General features: G+C 49.5%; 3 protein-coding genes across 4 annotated transcripts; 1 reads left to right on the forward strand and 2 right to left on the reverse strand.

The window, feature by feature from the left end:
• Window positions 1–325: 325 nt before the first annotated feature.
• On the reverse strand, window positions 326–11,507 carry LOC147328708 (actin-binding protein WASF3-like). The gene is made up of 11 exons (XM_086297287.1): window positions 11,367–11,507; window positions 7,833–7,972; window positions 6,353–6,487; window positions 6,111–6,264; window positions 5,890–6,007; window positions 3,899–3,943; window positions 3,668–3,792; window positions 3,324–3,593; window positions 3,105–3,244; window positions 2,800–3,015; window positions 326–2,625 (listed from the first exon to the last, which is right to left on the reverse strand). The coding sequence occupies exons 2-11, from the start codon at window positions 7,963–7,965 to the stop codon at window positions 2,462–2,464; spliced, it is 1,500 nt and encodes a 499-aa protein (XP_086153413.1). The 5' UTR covers window positions 7,966–7,972; window positions 11,367–11,507; the 3' UTR covers window positions 326–2,461.
• Window positions 11,096–19,288, forward strand: LOC147328709 (serum response factor-like). Of its 2 annotated transcripts, XM_086297286.1 has the most exons (8): window positions 11,098–16,452; window positions 16,988–17,257; window positions 17,341–17,533; window positions 17,724–17,888; window positions 17,988–18,095; window positions 18,170–18,352; window positions 18,424–18,503; window positions 18,795–19,287. In XM_086297286.1, exons 1-8 carry the CDS (start codon window positions 16,015–16,017, stop codon window positions 18,876–18,878), a joined length of 1,521 nt encoding a protein of 506 aa, XP_086153412.1. In that variant the 5' UTR covers window positions 11,098–16,014; the 3' UTR covers window positions 18,879–19,287. The 2 variants fall into 2 exon arrangements, with proteins under 2 accessions (XP_086153411.1, XP_086153412.1); XM_086297285.1 differs by having other exon boundaries at window positions 11,096–16,452; window positions 18,170–18,503; window positions 18,795–19,288.
• Window positions 12,132–16,420, reverse strand: opn6a (opsin 6, group member a). Its single transcript, XM_086297288.1, has 6 exons — window positions 14,366–16,420; window positions 13,753–13,958; window positions 13,580–13,679; window positions 13,391–13,495; window positions 12,932–13,155; window positions 12,132–12,854 (listed from the first exon to the last, which is right to left on the reverse strand). The coding sequence occupies exons 1-6, from the start codon at window positions 14,664–14,666 to the stop codon at window positions 12,375–12,377; spliced, it is 1,416 nt and encodes a 471-aa protein (XP_086153414.1). The 5' UTR covers window positions 14,667–16,420; the 3' UTR covers window positions 12,132–12,374.
• Window positions 19,289–20,759: the final 1,471 nt, after the last annotated feature.

Here is a 20,759-nt window from a genome sequence, read left to right on the forward strand (position 1 = left end):
GCGTCCAGGTGAACAGAATTAAAAGTGTGAAAAGGTGTACACTGCACCCGTTTTAAACAACAACACACCTGATGTCATCATCAGGCTGAAACCAGCGTCGCTCGCTGTAACGATGACTTCAGCAGAAACTGTGGGCGTGTTCCTCACTGAGATACGTGACCATGATCGGAGCTGTTCCACCTCTCCAAACTCCATGGAAAGGAGCTTTAGTGCTCCCTTTAGAGTAGGATACACCAAAGCATCCTTGATGAAAGGAGAGGAGAAAACGCCATCCCATCCGACCATTCATGAAAAACATAACCAAAGCAGAGCAGATCATGTAAACGTTCATCATAACGTTCCATTTTCCATTTCAGCCATAAGGTGCTGATGTATTTCTAGTTTTTATCAGCAGCTGAACCCTGAACGTCACACTGCTGGAATACAAACTACTTCCTGTTGAGTGGTTCCTGCATGAAGAGCGTTCATTAGTAATGACTTTTGTTGTGTTACAGTCTGTTTACTTCAGGTCAGCTGGGATCAGTGATGATGGAGGAATTTTACAGGGAACGACCTCCACAGCAGGAAGATATAAGAACATGATATGGATTTCATTTTATAGTTGTATTGTAATTTATATACAGAAATGCAGCCAGTTGGCTTCAGTAAGAATCAGCAGAGAGAATATGTGACTCAAAAACACAGAAGAGCCTACTAACCAAAATAATGCAGTGTGAGCTCATGTTCAGGAGAATCAGTCTGATAGAAGAAATACTTCTGAGCACCGTGCAAAGGTCTCAGGATTAGGACTTGGGTGGAGCTCCAATTTATCCCGAGGAGAGCTGCATCATGGGGCAGGGATAGCTCAGTAGGTAGAGTGGTTGCCCCATGATCGGAAGGTCGGGGGTTCGATTCCCCTTAACAGCTACCCTGAGGTACCCCTGAGCAAGGTACCGTCCCTACACACTGCTCCCCGGGCGCCCAATGGCTGCCCACTGCTTCACTGAGTGAATGGGTTAAATGCAGAGAGCAATTTCCCCACGGGGCTCAATAAAGTACAATAATAATAATCATTACAAACTGAACTCTGTTACTATGGTTACTGTGGCACATGCATGAATGTGTGCAGCCCTTAGTTTGAATAGCACAGGGCAATATTGAGACAATGTGACGCACTGGCAGATTTCGTGCAGTTTGCAGTAACCTGTGTGTGACAGAGTTTGAAGTGACGTTTAAAATTCTCTCCTGGGAGTGAAATAAACACGTGCATAAGGCCCAAAGTGCTGCTGTTCACAGCTGTCAGCACAGACTCTGTTTTTCTCTGTGAGGCAGTAAATCAGACCCAAATGTTCCTCCGGCTTTAAAATTCCCGCCTCTGTGGTGCAGGACGTTTACACAGGCTGTTCTCGTTCATATGAACTCCACCAAACAATAGAACACGCTGAGACAGAGGACAATGCACGTTTGTAGTTTCAACACGGCGGACATCCTCACACCGTCAAGGAGAGAGAGTGTGAGGTCGTTCCACTTCTCTTTTCCCTAGTCCTCAGCAGGAGGTGAGGAAAGGAGACAGATGTATGGTGAGGTAACACGTTCCTGCTGTATTTTACTTGCATCTATTTGAAGGAGTGAACGTAAACACAAATATTGTTATTTTATATGCAGGAAATAGGTTTAAATGTTAAACACATTTCTTCAAGTCAAAGACCGTTGAATATAATGTAATTTTTCCTTGATGCATAAAGTTAAAAGATTAAAACTAATAAAACAAGTTTTAAAAAGAGACTTTAAATATTTAATGATTGAAATAAATCACAAAAATCAACTCTTGATTTTATCTATAACTTTTGTTCTATTTTCAGTTTTTTTCACCCACATGCAGGTCACAGAAACAGCACTGCACGAACAGCCAATCACACATGGTACAGGACAGGGAGGACACGCCCCCTCTCCACAGCAGCAGGGATGATTATGCATGATGTCAGTAGTTACTATGATGTCATCACATTGCATCTCACACTGTAGAACAAGATGCATCATAACAGAAGAAATAAAAGAAATATAAAAACTAAAGCAACAAATATAAAGAATATGAAGAATAAAATATAAACAAAATAAAATGTAAAAACAAATAAACAAAAATATTAAAAACTGAAAATGTATTTTTAAAAGTTCTGATAAATTGAAAATGATGACATTTGATGTCCAAGCAGCAAAGTGATACATAAATCCAGGTCAACTTTTGTTTCATCACGAACACAGACGGTCGGCGTCCTGAGGGGGGCGCTGTGCCAAGGGTTCATTTTCTGAGTAACGTCTGTTAAACCTGCTGCTGTCAATAAAGTTTCTGCGTGTCACCATCAGCAGGTTCATAAAACACCATTGGATGCCACGCTGACTCATTAACATCAAACAGGAAAACAAGAAAGAAGTTTTGGCTCTCTGACGAGTCACTTCCTGTCTGGCGCACTCTTCCTCCTCCTTAGTCGGACCACTCCTGGTCCTCAGGCTCAGACTCCTCTTCTGATTCGCTGTATTCCACGGCAATACGTCGTGACAAGATGGTGGCAACGTCGTTTCCTGTCGGCTCTCGTTTCTTGGCCTCTTCCTGCTCGCGCTGCTCCTGAACCTTCCTCAGCTGGATCCCTGCAGACACGAGACATTGCATCAACACGCAGGACCACACCAATCCACACCAGATCACACACACATCTGTCGGACCACACCCACCAGGTCACCCTGGCCACACCCGCCCACACCAGACGAGCATCACCCAGTGACCACCTCTATAATCTGTGAACTGTCTGCGTCCTGACTGACCTCTGCGGATAGCGGCGAGGAGGTCACTGCGGGCGTCATTCATTGGCACGTTCAGTCCTGCGGCTAGCTTCCTGCCATCCGCCGCCGGGGGCACCGGGGGCGCAGCAGCAGAGGAGGGAGCTTGGCTGCTAGGACGGGAGGGGGAGGGGATGTAGTTAGCTGGGGGTAGTGGTGGAGGGGAGGGGCTATAGGGGTGGGGCTGGGCAGCAGTGCCACCTGTGGATAGAAAAGTGCAGGAGCTCCTGATTTCACGTGGACATGCAAAAGCGCCATCAGAAACCAAAAAATAGCTGGGTGCTTGTTACCTTGGTTACCAGGCACAGCTGCAGGGTGCAATGGTGTTGCCATAGCAGCAATGTGGATGGAGCTGTTTGGAAACACCACCTGTCCTGCTGATGGCATGAGAGGTGGAGGCGGCGGAGGGGCCGGAGGGATTTGATGATCACTGAGGAGGGATGGAGGTTAAAGGTCAAACATGTATATGTGCATAATGATAGTGATTATAATTTGAAGTGTGTGTTTACTTGGCTTCCTTTGCCATGTTGGAACGTGCTCCGTTCTGATTGGCTGGACCAGTGAGCAGCTGTGGGCGATGCTGATGCTGATGCGGCTGGTTGCGGCCCAGAGAGTGCTGGCGAGCGGTTGCCGCGGATACTGCGGAGGTGGGTCTGAGGGCACGGTCCAATGACTGAGTTTGCCCAGACCCACTGGTCGCCATGTCAGCATGATCTTTTCTATCATGCCCATCGTGGTGAGGACTGGCCGGGAAGGAGAGGTCATCTGACATCCCTGACCTTTGGGGGAGGAGTTAAAGTTCTGATGTCAGCTTATTGGACTGGGAAGTAGGTGTGAACATGCAGGTGTTTACCTGTCGGGTGACACTGAGCCGTCAGATGTATGGTGAGGTGATGGCGTGACTCGAGCATCTGGGCGGAGCTCCTTGTCATAAGCCATCAGGTTCCACTCCTGCCGCCGGTTTCGCGCTTTCCGGACCTTCCCAAGAGAAACAGTAATGACAAGTAATGAGATTTAATGAAAGTTCACAAACTTATCAAAACATGCGACTTAACAAGTTTTAACCAAACACAAATTACTTCACCTTCTTCACCTCCCGCCCTGAGGACTCCTCCACATGTCTCTGCTCCTAGAAATAAATGACCTGTTAAAGCAGCACCTTATTTTCACATACATGGATGGATGATCGTGGTTGGATGCATGGATGATCGTGGTTGGATGCGTGGATAGATGGATGATCGTGGTTGGATGCGTGGATAGATGGATGGAAGATCGTGGTTGGATGCGTGGATAGATGGATGTCGTGGTTGGATGCATGGATAGATGGATGGATGATTGTGGTTGGATGCATGGATAGATGGATGGATGATCGTGGTTGGATGCGTGGATAGATGGATTATCGTGGTTGGATGCGTGGATAGATGGATGATCGTGGTTGGGTGCGTGGCTAGATGGATGATCGTGGTTGGGTGCGTGGCTAGATGGATGGATGATCGTGGTTGGATGCGTGGATGGATGGATGATCGTGGTTGGATGCGTGGATAGATGGATGATCGTGGTTGGGTGCGTGGCTAGATGGATGGATGATCGTGGTTGGGCGCGTGGCTAGATGGATGGATGATCGTGGTTGGGCACGTGGATAGATGGATGGATGATCGTGGTTGGACGCGTGGATAGATGGATGGATGATCGTGGTTGGATGCGTGGATAGATGGATGGATGATCGTGGTTGGATGCGTGGATAGATGGATGATCGTGGTTGGATGCGTGGATAGATGGAAGGATGATCGTGGTTGGATGCATGGATAGATAGATGGATGATCGTGGTTGGATGCGTGGATAGATGGATGATCGTGGTTGGATGCGTGGATAGATGGATGATCGTGGTTGGATGCATGGATAGATGGATGGATGATCGTGGTTGGATGCGTGGATAGATGGATGATCGTGGTTGTATGCGTGGATAGATGGATGATCGTGGTTGGATGCGTGGATAGATGGATGATCGTGGTTGGATGCGTGGATAGATAGATGGATGATCGTGGTTGTATGCGTGGATAGATGGATGATCGTGGTTGGATGCGTGGATAGATGGATGATCGTGGTTGTATGCGTGGATAGATGGATGATCGTGGTTGGATGCGTGGATAGATGGATGATCATGGTTGGATGCGTGGATAGATGGATGGATGATCGTGGTTGGATGCGTGGATAGATGGATTGATGATCGTGGTTGGATGCGTGGATAGATGGATGGATGATCGTGGTTGGATGCGTGGATAGATGGATGGATGATCGTGGTTGGATGCATGGATAGATGGATGGATGATCGTGGTTGGATGCGTGGATAGATGGATGATCATGGTTGGATGCGTGGATAGATGGATGATCGTGGTTGGATGCGTGGATAGATGGATGATCGTGGTTGGATGCGTGGATAGATGGATGGATGATCGTGGTTGGATGCGTGGATAGATGGATGATCGTGGTTGGATGCGTGGATAGATGGATGATCGTGGTTGGATGCGTGGATAGATGGATGATCGTGGTTGGATGCATGGATAGATAGATGGATGATCGTGGTTGGATGCGTGGATAGATAGATGGATGATCGTGGTTGGATGCGTGGATAGATAGATGGATGATCGTGGTTGGATGCGTGGATAGATGGATGATCGTGGTTGGATGCGTGGATAGATGGATGATCATGGTGCGATGCGTGGATAGATGGATGATCGTGGTTGGATGCGTGGATAGATGGATGATCGTGGTTGGACGCGTGGATAGATGGATGATCATGGTGCGATGCGTGGATAGATGGATGATCGTGGTTGGATGCGTGGATAGATGGATGATCATGGTTGGATGCGTGGATAGATGGATGATCGTGGTTGGATGCGTGGATAGATGGATGGATGATCGTGGTTGGATGCGTGGATAGATGGATGATCATGGTTGGATGCGTGGATAGATGGATGATCGTGGTTAGATGCGTGGATAGATGGATGATCATGGTTGGATGCGTGGATAGATGGATGATCGTGGTTGGATGCGTGGATAGATGGATGGATGAACCTTCTGCCGTCTCTTCTCCTTGCGTTTGTTCTCGGTGGCCTGCAGCATCTTTTCCTTCCACAGGTTGAAGAAGTACGATGGGTCGGTGTAGAACTTCAGACCAGCCTTCTTGTCGTCCCTGCAGACACAACAACAAAAACTCTGAGTTTAAATTACCTGCAAGTAATTTAAACTCTTCCGCCTACAACCTGCAGGACATTGTGGGCGGAGTTTAAACTAACCTGTAGGCTGTCAGGATGTTGAGGGGTGGTGGCTTGTCACAGCGTTGGTACATCTCCAGCGCTGGATTAGGGATGGAGCTCCGTGACACCACCTGCTGGTCCTGAATGGTACTGCTTCTAAAAGCTTTCCGCATATTGATGTCCTGCAGCGAGACTGGAAGCACACGGAAGAGATACAGAATCTATAAACAGGTGGAGGCGCTGGATGGTCACATGATCTGAGGGCAGTGATTCTCACCAACCTTCCTCCACGGTGGAATCCAGCTGAGTGACCTTCACAGCCAGCAGGTCCACTCTCTCCTGCAGGCTGTTCATTCTCAGGTAGAAGCTGTTAGCCTCTGTGAACAGCTCGCCAAAAATGTCCTCCGCATGGCGACCTGCATGCCATCATCAGGAAGTAAGACATGTTATTACTACGCCGTGGACCGAGTGAGCTCACACAGACTTCTATCCACAGAAAACGACCCTAATTCAAATTCAAATTCAAATTTTATTTGTCACGTACACAGTCATACACAGTACGATATGCAGTGAAATGCTTTGACAACTGCTCGTGACCTAAAGAAAACAAAAAAGGAAAAGGCTATGAATAAGATAGGAAATAAATATGAAAAATTAAAAAGGGTAAATTTAACTAGGAAGGAATAAAATATAAATTAAGGTTAAAAATGAAATAACTGTACAACACAAATTAGAATGAAGGGTAAATTTAACTGGGAAGAATAAGATAAAATATATAAATTAAAGTTGAAAATAAAATAACTGTACAACAAAATACATAATATAGAACTATATAAGAATGTATGAAGAAATCTAAATATAAATAAATATATACACAATAACAGCAGCTGTACAAGTATTAACCGGAAATGAAGAATATAGTGACCAGTGTTGTGCAAAACCAAAGTCCAGAAAATCCAGTGTGTGTGTAAGAACCATATGTGTGGGTCAGTACTGTGTGGTGGTGTGATTGAGAGACCGTATCGCCTGCGGGAAGAAGCTCCTCCTCAGTCTCTCTGTGTTGGTCTAAAGGTCAATTCTAACGAGCGACCAGGAGCTGTTCCTGCACCCATGCTCCCGTTAAGCAGAGCCACTCATAATGATTACGGCTTTGATTTTAATCTGATTTTATGAAGTTGAGCTCAGTTTTCTGGGAACACAAACATTCACCACGAGCTTCTGTCAGTGACAGGATGAATGTGTACACCTGCACACAGGTAACGCTCACACACAACTGACAGTCAAGGTTTTGAGAGGAGGTGTTTGTGTGTGTTTGGACTCCCACACCTGGGCTGTAGGCGGAGCTTCACTCCACGTATTTTTAGCATGTGATGAGAGCGATTCCTGCTTCAGTATGACCACAAAAATAAACTTCCTGTTTTATTCAGTCAGACTGAGACCAGAGGAGTCCTCTCCTACTGGGTCTCAGAGATCTACTGCCATCTTTATTTACAGTCTGTGATACTGGGTTCTCTGTTTTTACCTGGCTGCACTAAGCTGATTGGTTAGCTGTGGCTTAGGTTACTAACAGAAGCAAAATGAACAGAAAAGGTTTGAGCATCGATGGTGTCTCACTGCAGGAATGATCTCATCACATGATTTGCATTGAATAAACTTTATTAAACTGTAAATGCAGAGTGCATGGAGGTTAGCTGAAGCATCGGAAACCTTCAGCTCGTCCCCTCATCGAGAACCAGAGTTACAACGATAACCGAAACTTACTGAGTCCTCCCAGCTGTTTGATGACCGCAGCCAGCGTGCTGTTGGTGACGCACTCCAGCTCACTGGCGACCCCATCAGGCAGAGAGCCGCGGCACAGGTACCGAGGCTCGATGATTCGCTTCACCAGCGGCATGGCTCACCTGGAGACAGAGAGACGGATCACTTCCTGTTTCTCTCTCATTTAAACGCTGACGCTCCTTTGAAAAACTAGTTCATGCATTTATTACTTCCAGGCTGGACGACTGTAATTCATTATTATCTGGAAGTCCTAAAAACTCACTGAAAAGCCTTCAGCTAATCCAAAATGCTGCAGCAAGAGTCCTGACAGGGACTAGAAAGAGAGAGCAGATTTCTCCTGTTTTGGCTTCCCTTCACTGGATTAAATAATCAGGCCCCATCTTATCTTAATGACCTTGTAGTACCATATCACCCTATTAGAGCACTTCGCTCTCGCTCTGCAGGCCTACTTGTTGTTCCTAGAGTATTTAAAAGTAGAATGGGAGGCAGAGCCTTCAGTTTTCAGGCCCCTCTTCTGTGGAACCAGCTTCCAGTTTGGATTCAGGAGACAGACACTATCTCTACTTTCAAGATTAGGCTTCAAACTTTCCTTTTTGCTAAAGCATATAGTTAGGGCTGGACCAGGTGACCCTGAATCCTCCCTTAGTTATGCTGCAATAGACATAGGCTGCCGGGGATTCCCATGATGCACTGGGTGTTTCTTCTTCACTCACTATGTGTTAACAGACCTCTCTGCATTGAATCATATCTGTTATTAATCTCTGTCTCTCTTCCACAGCATGTCTTTATCCTGTCTTCCTTCTCTCACCAAAACTGGCCGCATGTTTACATGTTGACACAGTTTCTTCCCCCAGGTCGTCAGACTCCTGAACACTCAGTGACTGGAATGACACACACACCTTCGCACATGTTACTACCAAGCACTTATCTGCAGTATCTCACACACATCTATAGACACCAAGTTACTTTTTGCACAACGATCAGTATTTTGCACATTTCTTGTCTTGTATCTGTCTTGTCTCGTTTTGTTGCACTTTAAGTCCTGTGTTCATCAGTTATATGTCATATGTAACACCAGGGTGTCGGAGGAACACTGTCTCGTTCCACTCTGCACTGTACCACTGCACATGGTTGGAATGACAATAAGAGCCACTTGACTTGACTTTAACAGTTCCTCTTAGGATCCAACATCATTTAAGATAAATCACAACAGCGCAGCCTCAAAAACTGTTTGATGCTTCCAACCAAAACAACACAAAACACATATAAGGTACACATAAGGTAACAAACACAGGGCGCCGTATGATTGTGGAGTTTTACTATGAGTCTTTACAGTATGAAGCAGCTTGAGGTGACTATTGTTAGGATTTAATGCTCTATAAATAAAATGAATTCAATCAACTTCAGACTCTGCTGATAAATACTGATCAAAACTATGAGATCAGATCAAATCAGTGAGTTCCTACTAAAGCTGGGCAACCACTGCGATTTTTTCAGTAGCGTTATTCAGCTCCTGCTCAAACTGTACGATTGACTCGCAGGGGTTAGAAGTTCATAGGTCACGATGCAGGTCTCACACTATACGGCCCGACGCTCTGATGCGACCTGAGTGCTCACACTGTGCGTCCATAACATGAAGGTAATCTGTGATTGAGCAGCAACGTAAATCCAACCATTTTCACGGTTGTTGTGGTCGTGATGATTTTGTGAGGCCACATGGAAAAGGCTCGGATGAGCGAAAGTTCTACAAGTGCCTCCATCGCTTGTGTCCAGATCACACGCTGCACTGCTGTGCTTCTCAAGGTTCAAGGTTCAAGGTTCTTTATTTGTCACATGCATAGTTATACAAGTATAACACACAGTGAAATGTAGCCTGACACGCTCCTCGACATGTGCAAAAATTGGGGGGGGATATATATAGTATATACATTGGGTGAATGTGCAGTAGTAGCAGCAAGCAGGTGAATTCTGTACATTAATATGAATAGACATCTGACTATTTTACAGGATAGACAATATAAACATATTTAAAATTAAAGGAATTGAAATGTACATTGTGCCTGGGTTTAGTGTCTGGAAGAGTCCTGTCTCAGTCAATTATAGATGATGTGAGAGGGCGGGTGTGTGTGTTTAGGGCACGGATGGCTTGGGGATAGAAGCTCCTCTTGAGTCTCTCTGTCCTTGCCCGTCTTTTTCACCGACGTTTATGTGTTTGCGCGTGCGCAGTGTGAGAAGCTGCGGTGACACCCTCACGACGGTCGTGAGGTGATGATTGGGAGCTGGTCGTGAGGTGTTAATCGCATCTCGTTAACCCACGTATACTACATGACGCACGATGAAGGCCAAAATCGGGCCGATCACCAAAACGGTCGCACGACTCAAAAATCGGCTCAAAATGGGCCAAAAATCGCAGAGTGTGAGCCCAGCTAGTACAGCAGCTCCTCTCATGTACAACAACAGGTGATTACAGTCATGCACCATGACATCACTGCCTGACCTCTGACCCCCAGCTGTGCTGAGTTCTCACCGGGAAACTGCTCAGATTACACCTTCATCACCCTCATCATCATCCTCAGTAACCGACAGTGATTGATTGGCTGCCGGTCCTCAGTGGTGCAGAGGAATCTGTGTGTGTGTGTGTGTGTGTGAATGCTATCTCAGAGGCAGCGCCATGGAAACAGCACATTATGCTCTGCTGCCCACAGACAGCACCATGGTTACTGTTGCTAGGAGACAGTGGGAGGTCGTGCATCCCTTCACACAGCCATGAATAGAATGTAATCAGATTACTGTAACTACCATCTGCTGTTTCTAAAGCTGTACGATAGATACCTGTTAATCAGTGACAGCCAATCAGAGTCCTTCCTGGATTGTCTGTTACTACAGACTGATGTCATTTAACTGCTCCAACAGCACAAACACAGTCCAGAGGTCCAGTTCAGGTGAAGCTATCTGTCAGTCAGAGAGGCCACGCCCCTAATGATGCAAACTTGAAGCTTTAATTTTAACAGTTGAGTTATAAAAACATCCTCGTGTGTGTGTGTGTGTGTGTGTGTGTGTGTGTGTGTGTGTGTGTGTGCGCGGTTCCTCCAGCCTCGAGTCTGGACTACACTTCCCAGGAGTCCACTCAGGCGAGAGTGATGTCAATTTCATCATCAGCTGATCTACTCCAGAACTCCTGTCGGAGAACCACGTGACCCAAAGAACCCCCTGCTGTCTGCAGATATCTCAAGACTCATGACGTCATGTCTCACAGGTGCACTTGCAGTTACGCGCACACTTGCAGAAATGAGTGCGTGACCAAATGCAGTGTGTGTGTGTGCTGATCAATAGCCGATGACGTCAGGGTCGGATATTATCACCATCATCTTCCTCAAAAACAGACGGTGTTTGATTGGCTCCTATCGTCAGTAGCGTGGATAGTGTGTTTGTGTGTGCGTGTCAGAGAGACCCTCACCCACGCGGATCGATCATGGTAACGCTTTCAAACCGATAGGACGGATCGATCAGACTCACCGGGCTCTGGCGGTTCCACTCCGGTTCGTTCCACTGAAGCTGCCTCGTCACAGAGCAGCGCGCGGCGGACTCCTCATCCTCCTCCGACCGGGATGAAGGCTGGAGAGGCGGGGGCGGGGCTGGACCCGGCTTCTGTCCGCAGTCACGGAGCTGCAGCGCCGCCTGCTGACTGCGCGCTGTGACACGTTTACCACAAATCCGCGTGAACGTGCACACCTGCGCACGGAGGTAACGAGCTTGTGTGTGTGTGTGTTTGATTTTTGCTGCAGACTCACACTGAAGCCTGGACTGTGATTAGCGGTCAGACTGAGGCTGATCATGTGACAGCCTCATCTCGGCCCCCTCCCACACAGCCTTAATTGGTCAGTTCATTCTGACCAGCAGTCGGGAGACGTGTGTCCGAACTCTGAGTGCTCTTTGACTCCACAGGAAGCACACCCACCCACACCCGCCTACCATCATCCAGCAGGTATGCAGCTGCTCTGTGTGAGCTCATGCTCCTGTGAGTCTCCATCAGAGGAGCCGTAGATGATCGCTTTGTCCTCCACCTGTGGAGGCTCTCTGAGCTGAACTCTCCCCTCCTTCAGCTCAGAGACCCTCAGCCTCTGTGAGAGCAGCTTTCTGCTCCCGTCATCACACTACTCCACCCCATTGAGACGACTCCAGCTGGAGACCCACGCTCCACAGGATTCAAGCCTCAAATCATTTCCTGCGTGTCCTCTACGACTACGAGAACGGCCAACATTCAAAAAACGACACTTTTGTTTGCTCCTAAAAAACTTTATTGAAACATGTGACTCAATCAAATTCACACTGAGTGGTTATCAAAACTGAGACTTTATATAAAACATCATCAGGGTTTTATGGGCTCTTCCTCTCCTCGTGATCACACACAGGTGTCTAACGCTAACCTCCACTCCTCGCTCACCAAACAGAACGGTGCGAGCACTCGATGGGGCGGAGTCTCTATAGACCAGACTTAACGAGGATCGATATTTCAGTCGTCCATCAGAGTCTCTCGCATTCAAAACCAGAACTGGTCTCAGAGGGGCGGGGCATGTCGATGTAGAACACCTCCTTGTTGACGGGTGGCGGCGTGGATGGCGGACTCACTGCCCCCGAGTCCTGGGTCAGGGCCTCGTGGGGATGGTTCACTAACGAGTACTTCTTTTCAGGCCGGCTCAGATGAACTTTGAATCTGGCCCCGCCTCCTGTGGCAAGACGACCGTCAACCTTGGGTTTGAAACGCTTCAGCTTGACGGTGTCTTTGGCGTCACGCGTGCACGGCAGCAGGACCGCCACGTCTTTGCGGAATTTGGAGCTGAGACCAAAGTAGATGAGCGGGTTGTAGAAACTGGCAGATTTGGCAAAGAGGCGGGTGAAGATGCTGGTGAGGTTGGGCACGTGGAAACCCCAGGCGGACCACATGGACACCACGGCGTACGGCGACCAGGCCAGGATAAAGGCTGTGCAGATCACTATGGAAACCTGCAGAGACAGAGAAAGTGATCGAACTTCCCGAACGGCACTCTGGTGGGCAGGAGATGACAGCGACAAACACTCACGGCGGTCACGTCTCTCTCGATCTTCCGCTGGCGGTCGGTCAGGTCTCCCTCGGCCGACAGCGCGTTGCCTCGCTTCACCGTGTTAATGATGGACACGTAGCAGAACAGCATGACGAGCACGGGGATGAAGAAGCAGCACACAAAGATGGAGACGATGTAGGACTTGTAGACGCTCGAGTAGTTTGCCTTGGCCCAGTCAATCTCACAGGTCCCATAGCCGCGATCTGCACAGACGACAGACACTGTCACTAAAGGAAGGCCTTCCACTGCTCACTTCCTGTTCTATAAGGGCGCAGCGGACCCCTGACAGACCAATCAGCACGCGGCAGCAGGACACTGGTGTTTTATGGTCCCTGCTTTATCTGAGCCTCATTCACTCTAACGCACCGCCCTGGACAGACCTGCAGCCACTTCCTGTACTGTGAGGGGGTCAGGGGTCAGAGGTCAGGGTATTCTTGCCTGTGTAGCTGCCCCAGCCGAGCAGCGGCGCCCCGGACCAGAATCCAGCTGCGATCCAGATGAGCGACAGACACACGAACACACTGGTCCTGGTGATGTGATGCGCTGAAACACACACACTCACTCAGGTGACATGGTAATAACATGTTAACACTATGATGGTGAACACCTGATGGGCGGACCTCTGACCTCGGCTTGGGTGGCATCCTTTGATGTAGCGTGTGATGCTGATCACGGTCAGCGTGTAGATGCTGCTCAGACCGAACACCAGCGTGAAGAACCCGTCCACCTGCGTGAGAACACATCACAGGTGAGCCCGTCACGTCCCACCACAGGCTGAGTCTGAGCTGGGACGTCAGTACCTGGCAGGTCCAGATGGAGGAGATGAGGTAGCCGCTGTCCTGGAAGACGTTGAAGATCTCGATGATTCCTCTGGAGTATCCGAACACGGAGATGCTGGCGTCTGAGACGGCGAGGTTATAGGTCAGGTAGTCGGTGGGCAGCAGCGAGGCTCTCTGCCTGTAGAGGACGAAGAGGACGATGCTGTTCCCGAACCAGGACATCCATCCTGGAAACACACAGGTGCATACAGGTACTTCAGTGTGTACAGTAAGTACACAGTGTACACACAGTACTACACAGGAGCAGCTGAGGGTAATCCAGCAGGTCACTACTAAGAACACTTAAAGTGCAGCTGATGTCCAGCAGACAGGTGAGAGCGACACCTGCTCTGTTACCCACAGCCAGAGAAGCTCATCAAAGCTGCTGCAGCTGAGAGTGCTGCTGTGCCCACAGCATGATCAGAGTATTGATCGCTGATCACTGACAGACTGAAGCCAAATAACATCACACAGATGCAGGACACAACGATGACACAGCACATGTGTCTGTGTGTGTGTCTGTGTGTATCTGTGTGTTTGTCTGTGTCTGTGTGTCTGATTGTGTGTGTGTGTGAATGTGTGCGTGCGCGCTCACCCAGCAGCAGTAGGTAGACTCCTATGATGGTCTCCCCCTGGTCAGTCAGGGGGGGATCTCGCCCCCCTCCCAGGATGAAGCTGTGGTTCCTCCAGGGGGGGCCGCCGGCTGCAGCGCCGCTGAGCGACATGTTGCGTGTGGCGTGTAAATGGCGTGTGTTCTGCAAGTACCGCCGGACTCTGCAGCTAATCTGAGGTGAGATTACAGGCTGATCCTGGTTCAGCACTAGTGACTCCAAAGCAGCACCCAGCAGGCCCCAGCTCACTGATTGGCTGAAGGAGTGATGATGTAATAAACTCATTAAAGGATTCAGACTGATCTCTGCTGATGTATTGATCTGACTTCAGTCTGGAAAGTAACTCAGTACGTTTAGTGTACTGTGAAGTACTCCTTTGAGGTACTTTCACTTTAGTACTGAGAAATCTGGACGCTGCATGAAAACAGACATTTCATCACAGGTGACGGGGGCGGAGCCATGAACAGTCTGATGAAATCTGATGGTTTTTATTTCAATTTCTTTTTTCATGTTGTTCTTTTTCATCTTTTATTATTTCCCATGTTTGTGTTTTTTCTTTATAACTTTTCATTTTACTACTCTAGAACATCATTCAGATTTCATGTTACTGAGGTCACGGTTTGACCCCACAGTCAAAGGTCAAAGTTCAGATGGTTTAGCTCTCTCTCATTCTCTGGGCTGGAATTTTATGTATTTGAGTCTGAATAGAGAGCACCATCATGAGGACCTGAGCGCTCTCACGGGGCGTTGCATGTTATCGGGATGTTTGGTTTAGGTTGCTGAGCATGTTCTTTCAGTTTTTCCTGCCGTGGAGCAGGTCATTCCTCCATGTTCCTCGTGTCATATATAAAAGCAGGTGTAACGCTGCGACCCGACACTCGAATCTAATCTATGAAATCTTTTCACTTTTTTATTTGTGTTATTGATTATTGTCATATTGGCACAGCTGGGCTTCCACAGTCGTCCTCCTATCTCCACGTGCTGCAGCTGTTCAGGCTGGAGGTGTGCAGGAAGAAGGATGACCATATAAGGAGAGGCGGGGCCATAAAAGGAAACGCGTTCTTTATATGGAGAAAGGTGTCCCGGTCGTACAGCCCAGAACTGCGTATCATTGCGCACAAGCTTCGGTAAGTTCGCACCTGTCCGCACCAGACCATAAAGACTCCCTACCCCGACACTTCCGGTGAGAGGTAAGGCGATTCCGAGCCGCGGGGTGGCTGCAGTGGCTGTGAAGTGCCGGACTACCTGTCAGAGCGGACGGATATCTGCGGAAGCTGCCCGTCATTTCCTTATGTGGAGCGGAGTGATCCGTGGGGGGCCGGGCCTCGCTGCTCTGTGAAAACAACTTCACAACTTTTTCTAATTTCTGATCGATCCGGATCGATTTCCTGCGGAAAGTGTGCCCGGCGGCTTCCCCTCACGGCCCGCGGGCTCCCGGAGCTTTCTAACGGACTCACCGGGCGACCTGTCGCTGTAGAGCCGCTGAGCGCTTAGCCTAGCCCCGTTAGCCACGCAGCTAGCGGTGCGGCTAGTCGACCCCGACCCGGCGCGGAGCTCCGAGCCCCGCCGAGGGTCTCTCCGGCGCACCCGGAGGATCCATCTTCCGGGCCCGGTGGGAGGGACGCTGATAAGGATGCTGGCGGGCAGCGGGGCCGAGATGGGCTCCAGAACCTTACCTGGACGCATGAGCAGCACAGACACAGCCGGACCGGAACCGGACACGGCCCGTGAGACTGGCGAGGGGGCGCCGGAGGACCGGGACTACAGCGCCGAGGGGGCGTTCAGCGGCTCCGACCAGGACTCCGACTCCGCGGAGGACGATGACACGGGGGGCCTGGGTGGGGACCGGAGGGGCGTGAAGCGGGAGAGGAGCGAGCGGGAGGTCGGGCATCAGGCGGCGCAGAGCTCCGGAGGCCTCAGCGGGGCGTACAGTGGTCTGAGGCCCGGGGCGGCGGGGGTGAAGCCCGGCAAGAAGACCCGAGGCAGGGTGAAGATCAAGATGGAGTTCATAGACAACAAGCTGCGGAGGTACACCACCTTCAGCAAGAGGAAGACCGGCATCATGAAGAAGGTGAGAGGCAGCAGGGGTCAGAGGTCAGCTGTGGGTTTACTCTGACATTGAAATTTTCACGTTTCGTCTCAATCTAAGCTTCTAAAATCCAAAAGTATATGAAAGCTTCACCTGCCACAGAGCACAGGTGTATCATCACCCTGTTCTCACCTGCAGAGCTTCACCTGGAGGCTCGGGAGCAGGTGGAGGCTAAAAAGGGTGACGTTGTACCAGCTCAGGTCTGCAGGTGTGTCTGAGCGTTCAGTAAGGTTCTTTAGGAGCGTCTCACCTGTAGACAGGTGAAGTTTGGCTGGAGCCAGCAGGGTGCAGCAGGTAGAATCAGTCAATAAAAATCAAAGTAGAATACAGTAGAGCTCAGTGAGTAAAACTCAATAAATACAGATGAGCCACTGTCTCTGCTTTCAGCTCAGTTTATCTGACAGGTGAGGTTAGTGGTACAGCATCAGTCAGCTGTTCACTCCAGGAACTGCACCATGTCTGTAGGTGTGTTTAGACCGATAGCGTGTTCACCTGTTGTACCTGCTCCCCCACCCAGGCGTACGAGCTGTCCACGCTCACAGGTACGCAGGTGTTGCTGCTTGTTGCCAGCGAGACGGGCCACGTGTACACCTTCGCCACGAGGAAGCTGCAGCCGATGATCACGTCAGAGACGGGGAAAGCTCTGATCCAGACCTGCCTGAACTCGCCAGACTCGCCGCCGCGCTCCGACCCCTCCTCCGACCAGAGGATGAGCGCCACGGGCTTCGAGGAGACCGACCTCAGCTATCAGGTGTCAGAAGCTGACGGCTGCTCCGAGGCTGCCAAGGTAGCGTCCAGGTGCTGTTACTTAAATGTCGGGATCAGCGCTTTTAGCCCCGCTCCTTAAATACAGATGTCGTGTGTCTGCAGGATCTGGTCAAACCGGCCTTCAGCCTGGCCAGCTCCTCCTCCTCCTCCACATCCTGCTCCTCTTCATCCTCAGCGTCCCTGCAGGTGCAGACCAGCGCCCCCACCTGGCAGCCGCCGTCCTCGACCGCCAATGGGACGCTGCTGAAGACATCAGCCGGGGTGGTGCTTCCTGGAGGCTTTACTTTGATGTCAGGTAGGTGGGCGGAGTCAACTGCTGACACAAGGCTCGTGTTTGTGTTGTTTCTTAGCTGGCAGGTAAAAGTAAACATTTCAATGGCCACCAGAGCACCTGCTGGTCTTTCACCTGTCCACACACTTTTGGCTTTCCTGCTGCTTTTATTCAGCTAATCTGTCTCTGGACCCACCCCTTGACCTGTCTGCAGGTGGCTCGCTGCCTCCAGGTGCACACACCATCCCCCTCAGCCAGCTGCAGGGCCAGTCTTTGGCCATCCAGGGCCCCGTGGCCCCAGGCCCCACCCCCACGCTGCATGCTCCACCCACACAGCCAGCTACGTTGCTGCGGCTTCCTGCCACCGTGTCGCTGTCAGGTCAGCACACTGCTACGCCGTCCTCCTGTCAATCGGTGCGTTTTCCTTAGCTTGCCTGCCAACAGGTGAATGTTAGCTCCGCCCTCTTTGTGTCATCAGGACCTGGAGTCTCTCAGCAGCTGCAGACAATCCAAGTACAGACCAGCAGCCAGCAGGCAACCGCCAATCACAGCAGCTCTGACATGCAGAGCCCCGCCTCCTCCACAGGTATGAACACAAAGACACGTTCCGTAACGGGTTAACGTAGCATCGCCAACCTGACCATCTTCCTCTCTCTGCAGCAAGTCTTCCCGTCTCCATCGTCTCCTCCCCTTCCTCCTCCTCTTCCTCGGTAGCAGGTCACATGATGTACCCAGGCAGTCACACGGTGATGTATGCCGCACCAACGCCCTCGCTGGGCGACGGCAGCCTCACAGTCCTCAACACCTTCTCTCCAGCAGGCCACACCCAGTCACATGACCCAGGTGACCGACTGTTAATATTTGCTGAAATGAAAACGTTTTCAGAAAAACCACAAACTCTTTTCTTCTTTCAGCCGCCGTGCCGCAGGTCTTCCTCACCTCTCTTCCTCCAGGCACCACTCAGATCCCAGTTTCTGCAGTCCAGCTGCACCCGGTACCACAACACGCCAACTGCACACCAACTGCACATGACACATTAATGACACGTTCACGCACATCCCTGCAGGCGGCCGTTAACATCGAGCCAAGTCAGTTTTACTTGTAAAGCACGTTTAAAAGACATCGAGTGTCGGCAGCGTGCTGAACAGGGAGACAATGTAACCAAACACGAGATAAACGAGGTCAAAAGATTACAAAACGTTTATGTACACACAAGTATGTGAATGTTTGTAAACATGGCTGCGCTCACTGCAGTGACACTTTGTTTGTTTGTTTGTTTGTTTAGATGGTCATCAGTCAACAGAGCAGCAACAACCTGACCGAGCTGCAGGTCGTCAGTCTGGACGTCCACCAATCAAAAGACGACTGAGATGAACGCAGATGATTAGTTTCCTCCTTTGTTGCGACGGTTTGATGGACTTCGTGTTTACGTGTTTGTGTTGATCATGTAAACAAAAACATGTCGTCATCAGTTGGTACTTCCTGGAACGCCGACCCGATGTCCAGGTCAATGTAGTGATGATGTCACTCTGCCAGGCGTCTTTCATTTGAGATGAAGAAAGTGCCAAAAGTGTGCGGACGCTCGTTTGTGTGGCGGTATCGCGCGTGGTGACACACGGACAGCAGGAACACCAGGAGCATCACTTCCTGTATGGACCTTTCAAAGTAAAACCTGGATCTGTATTCTCTGAACGTTCATCTTTGATTTGCAGAAATGTGAAAATGATTTCAGTTGTTATTAAAATGTTTCATGTGAACGGCTGAGGATTGATAATCATTTCGTTCTATGGCGAGCTGACCCTCCAACAGACAGACACGACCAATACGACACACGAAGAAGAAGCAATGACGGGCAGGTAAGAGTGAGAGCAGTTAAGAAAGTGCTTCTGCTCAAATTTATAGTTTTTACACAAACAACCAATCACATTCACCCGTCAGCGGTGAAAGGATGAGGTCACATGGGGGCGGGGTGGACTTTGACGTTTGTGAAAGAAGCGATGTGGGAGTTCTTACCACAGGTGCATCCAGGATGCCGCCAGTATTTGTAAGCTAGTTTGCATTTAGCAGTGATTGGTGGACGACTGTCAGCTGACCTGGAACCTGCACAATGACATGAGTTCAGCAAAGCCAAGATTGTCTTATCCTGACATCATCATCAGGAGCAGCGGCCTGCACTACCATGTATCCAGCTACCCTACACTCTGTACCACAAAGGTGCTTCCCTTCTCACCGGGGTAAGTTGCCATGGTAACCCATGATGCGAACAGGTTAGGTTCGAGGAAGGCCTGAGGTCTGTTTCGCTGACGAGCAGCATCGATTATAACACAGCTTTATTGGCAGCACACAGATTTGCAGCAGTGTTATTGTTCTGTGCACACTAACATCTGATCCTGCTGCACAGACTGAGCCCAGGTTTGACTTCAGCAGTGAGTCTGCAGCTCGACCATCACGTGCAGCGTGTGGAACCAAAGATATCAGATGTGGACTCATCAGCCTAAAGCACAGATGGTCTAATGTCCACTCCTTGTGTTTTTTGGTCCAAACAAATCTGTTCTGCTTGTTGCATTTCCTTAGTCGTGGTTTTTCAGCGGCTATTTGACCGTAAAGGCCTGATTCACACAGTCTCCTCTGAACATGTAGAGATGTGTCTGCTGCTGGAGCTCTGTGTGGCATTTATCTGGGCTCTGATCTGAGCTGCTGTTAACTTGTGATTTCTGAGGCTGGTGACTCGGATGAATGTGTCCTCAGCAGCAGAGGGACTCTTGGTCTTCCTTTCCTGGGGCGTCCTCATGTGAGACAGTTTCATCGTAGTCTTGATGGTTTCTGTGACTGCACTTGGGGACACATTCAAAGTTTTAGCAATTTTCCAGACTGACTGACCTTCAGTTCTTAAAGTAATGCTGGACTGTTGTTTCTCTTTACTTAGCTGATTGGTTCTAATATTTATTCTAACAGTTGTCAAACAGGATGTCAGCTGTGTACCCACTTGACTGCTTCATAACACAACTGATGGTCCCAGCTCCACCAGTGCACCCTGACAGGCACACCTGTGAGGTGAAACCATTTCAGGTTACATCAGGAAGCTCACTGAGAGAAGGCCGAGGGTTTGCAGCGCTGTCAACAAAGTGAAGGGTGGAAGCTAAAATACAGTGGCGTGCAAAAGTATTCGGCCCCCTTGAACTTTCCCACATTTTGTCACATTACAGCCACAAACATGAATCAATGTTATTGGAATTCCAGGTGAAAGACC

This window comes from Aulonocara sp. 'chitande type north' Nkhata Bay, linkage group LG6 (assembly GCF_057382095.1).
Source record: "Aulonocara sp. 'chitande type north' Nkhata Bay isolate Kocher_YH1m ecotype deep benthic linkage group LG6, A_spYH_male_GT1.1, whole genome shotgun sequence".
Classification (NCBI taxonomy): domain Eukaryota; kingdom Metazoa; phylum Chordata; class Actinopteri; order Cichliformes; family Cichlidae; genus Aulonocara; species Aulonocara sp. 'chitande type north' Nkhata Bay.

Excerpts from the sequence above, each read along its gene's own strand:
- LOC147328708 (XM_086297287.1), bottom strand. The coding sequence starts at position 7,965 with ATGCCGCTGGTGAAGCGAATCATCGAGCCTCGGTACCTGTGCCGCGGC. Across the intron at positions 3,944-5,889 it reads AGGAGAAGAGACGGCAGAAG|GAGCAGAGACATGTGGAGGA; the intron begins GTTCATCCATCC and ends ATTTATTTCTAG. Across the intron at positions 3,245-3,323 it reads AACATGGCAAAGGAAGCCAA|TGATCATCAAATCCCTCCGG; the intron begins GTAAACACACAC and ends ATCCCTCCTCAG.
- opn6a (XM_086297288.1), bottom strand. The coding sequence starts at position 14,666 with ATGAGTTTATTACATCATCACTCCTTCAGCCAATCAGTGAGCTGGGGC. Across the intron at positions 13,680-13,752 it reads CCTCCATCTGGACCTGCCAG|GTGGACGGGTTCTTCACGCT; the intron begins GTACTGACGTCC and ends GTTCTCACGCAG. Across the intron at positions 13,496-13,579 it reads AGGATGCCACCCAAGCCGAG|CGCATCACATCACCAGGACC; the intron begins GTCAGAGGTCCG and ends TGTGTGTTTCAG.
- LOC147328709 (XM_086297285.1), top strand. The coding sequence starts at position 16,015 with ATGCTGGCGGGCAGCGGGGCCGAGATGGGCTCCAGAACCTTACCTGGA. Across the intron at positions 16,453-16,987 it reads AGACCGGCATCATGAAGAAG|GCGTACGAGCTGTCCACGCT; the intron begins GTGAGAGGCAGC and ends TCCCCCACCCAG. Across the intron at positions 17,258-17,340 it reads GCTGCTCCGAGGCTGCCAAG|GATCTGGTCAAACCGGCCTT; the intron begins GTAGCGTCCAGG and ends GTGTGTCTGCAG.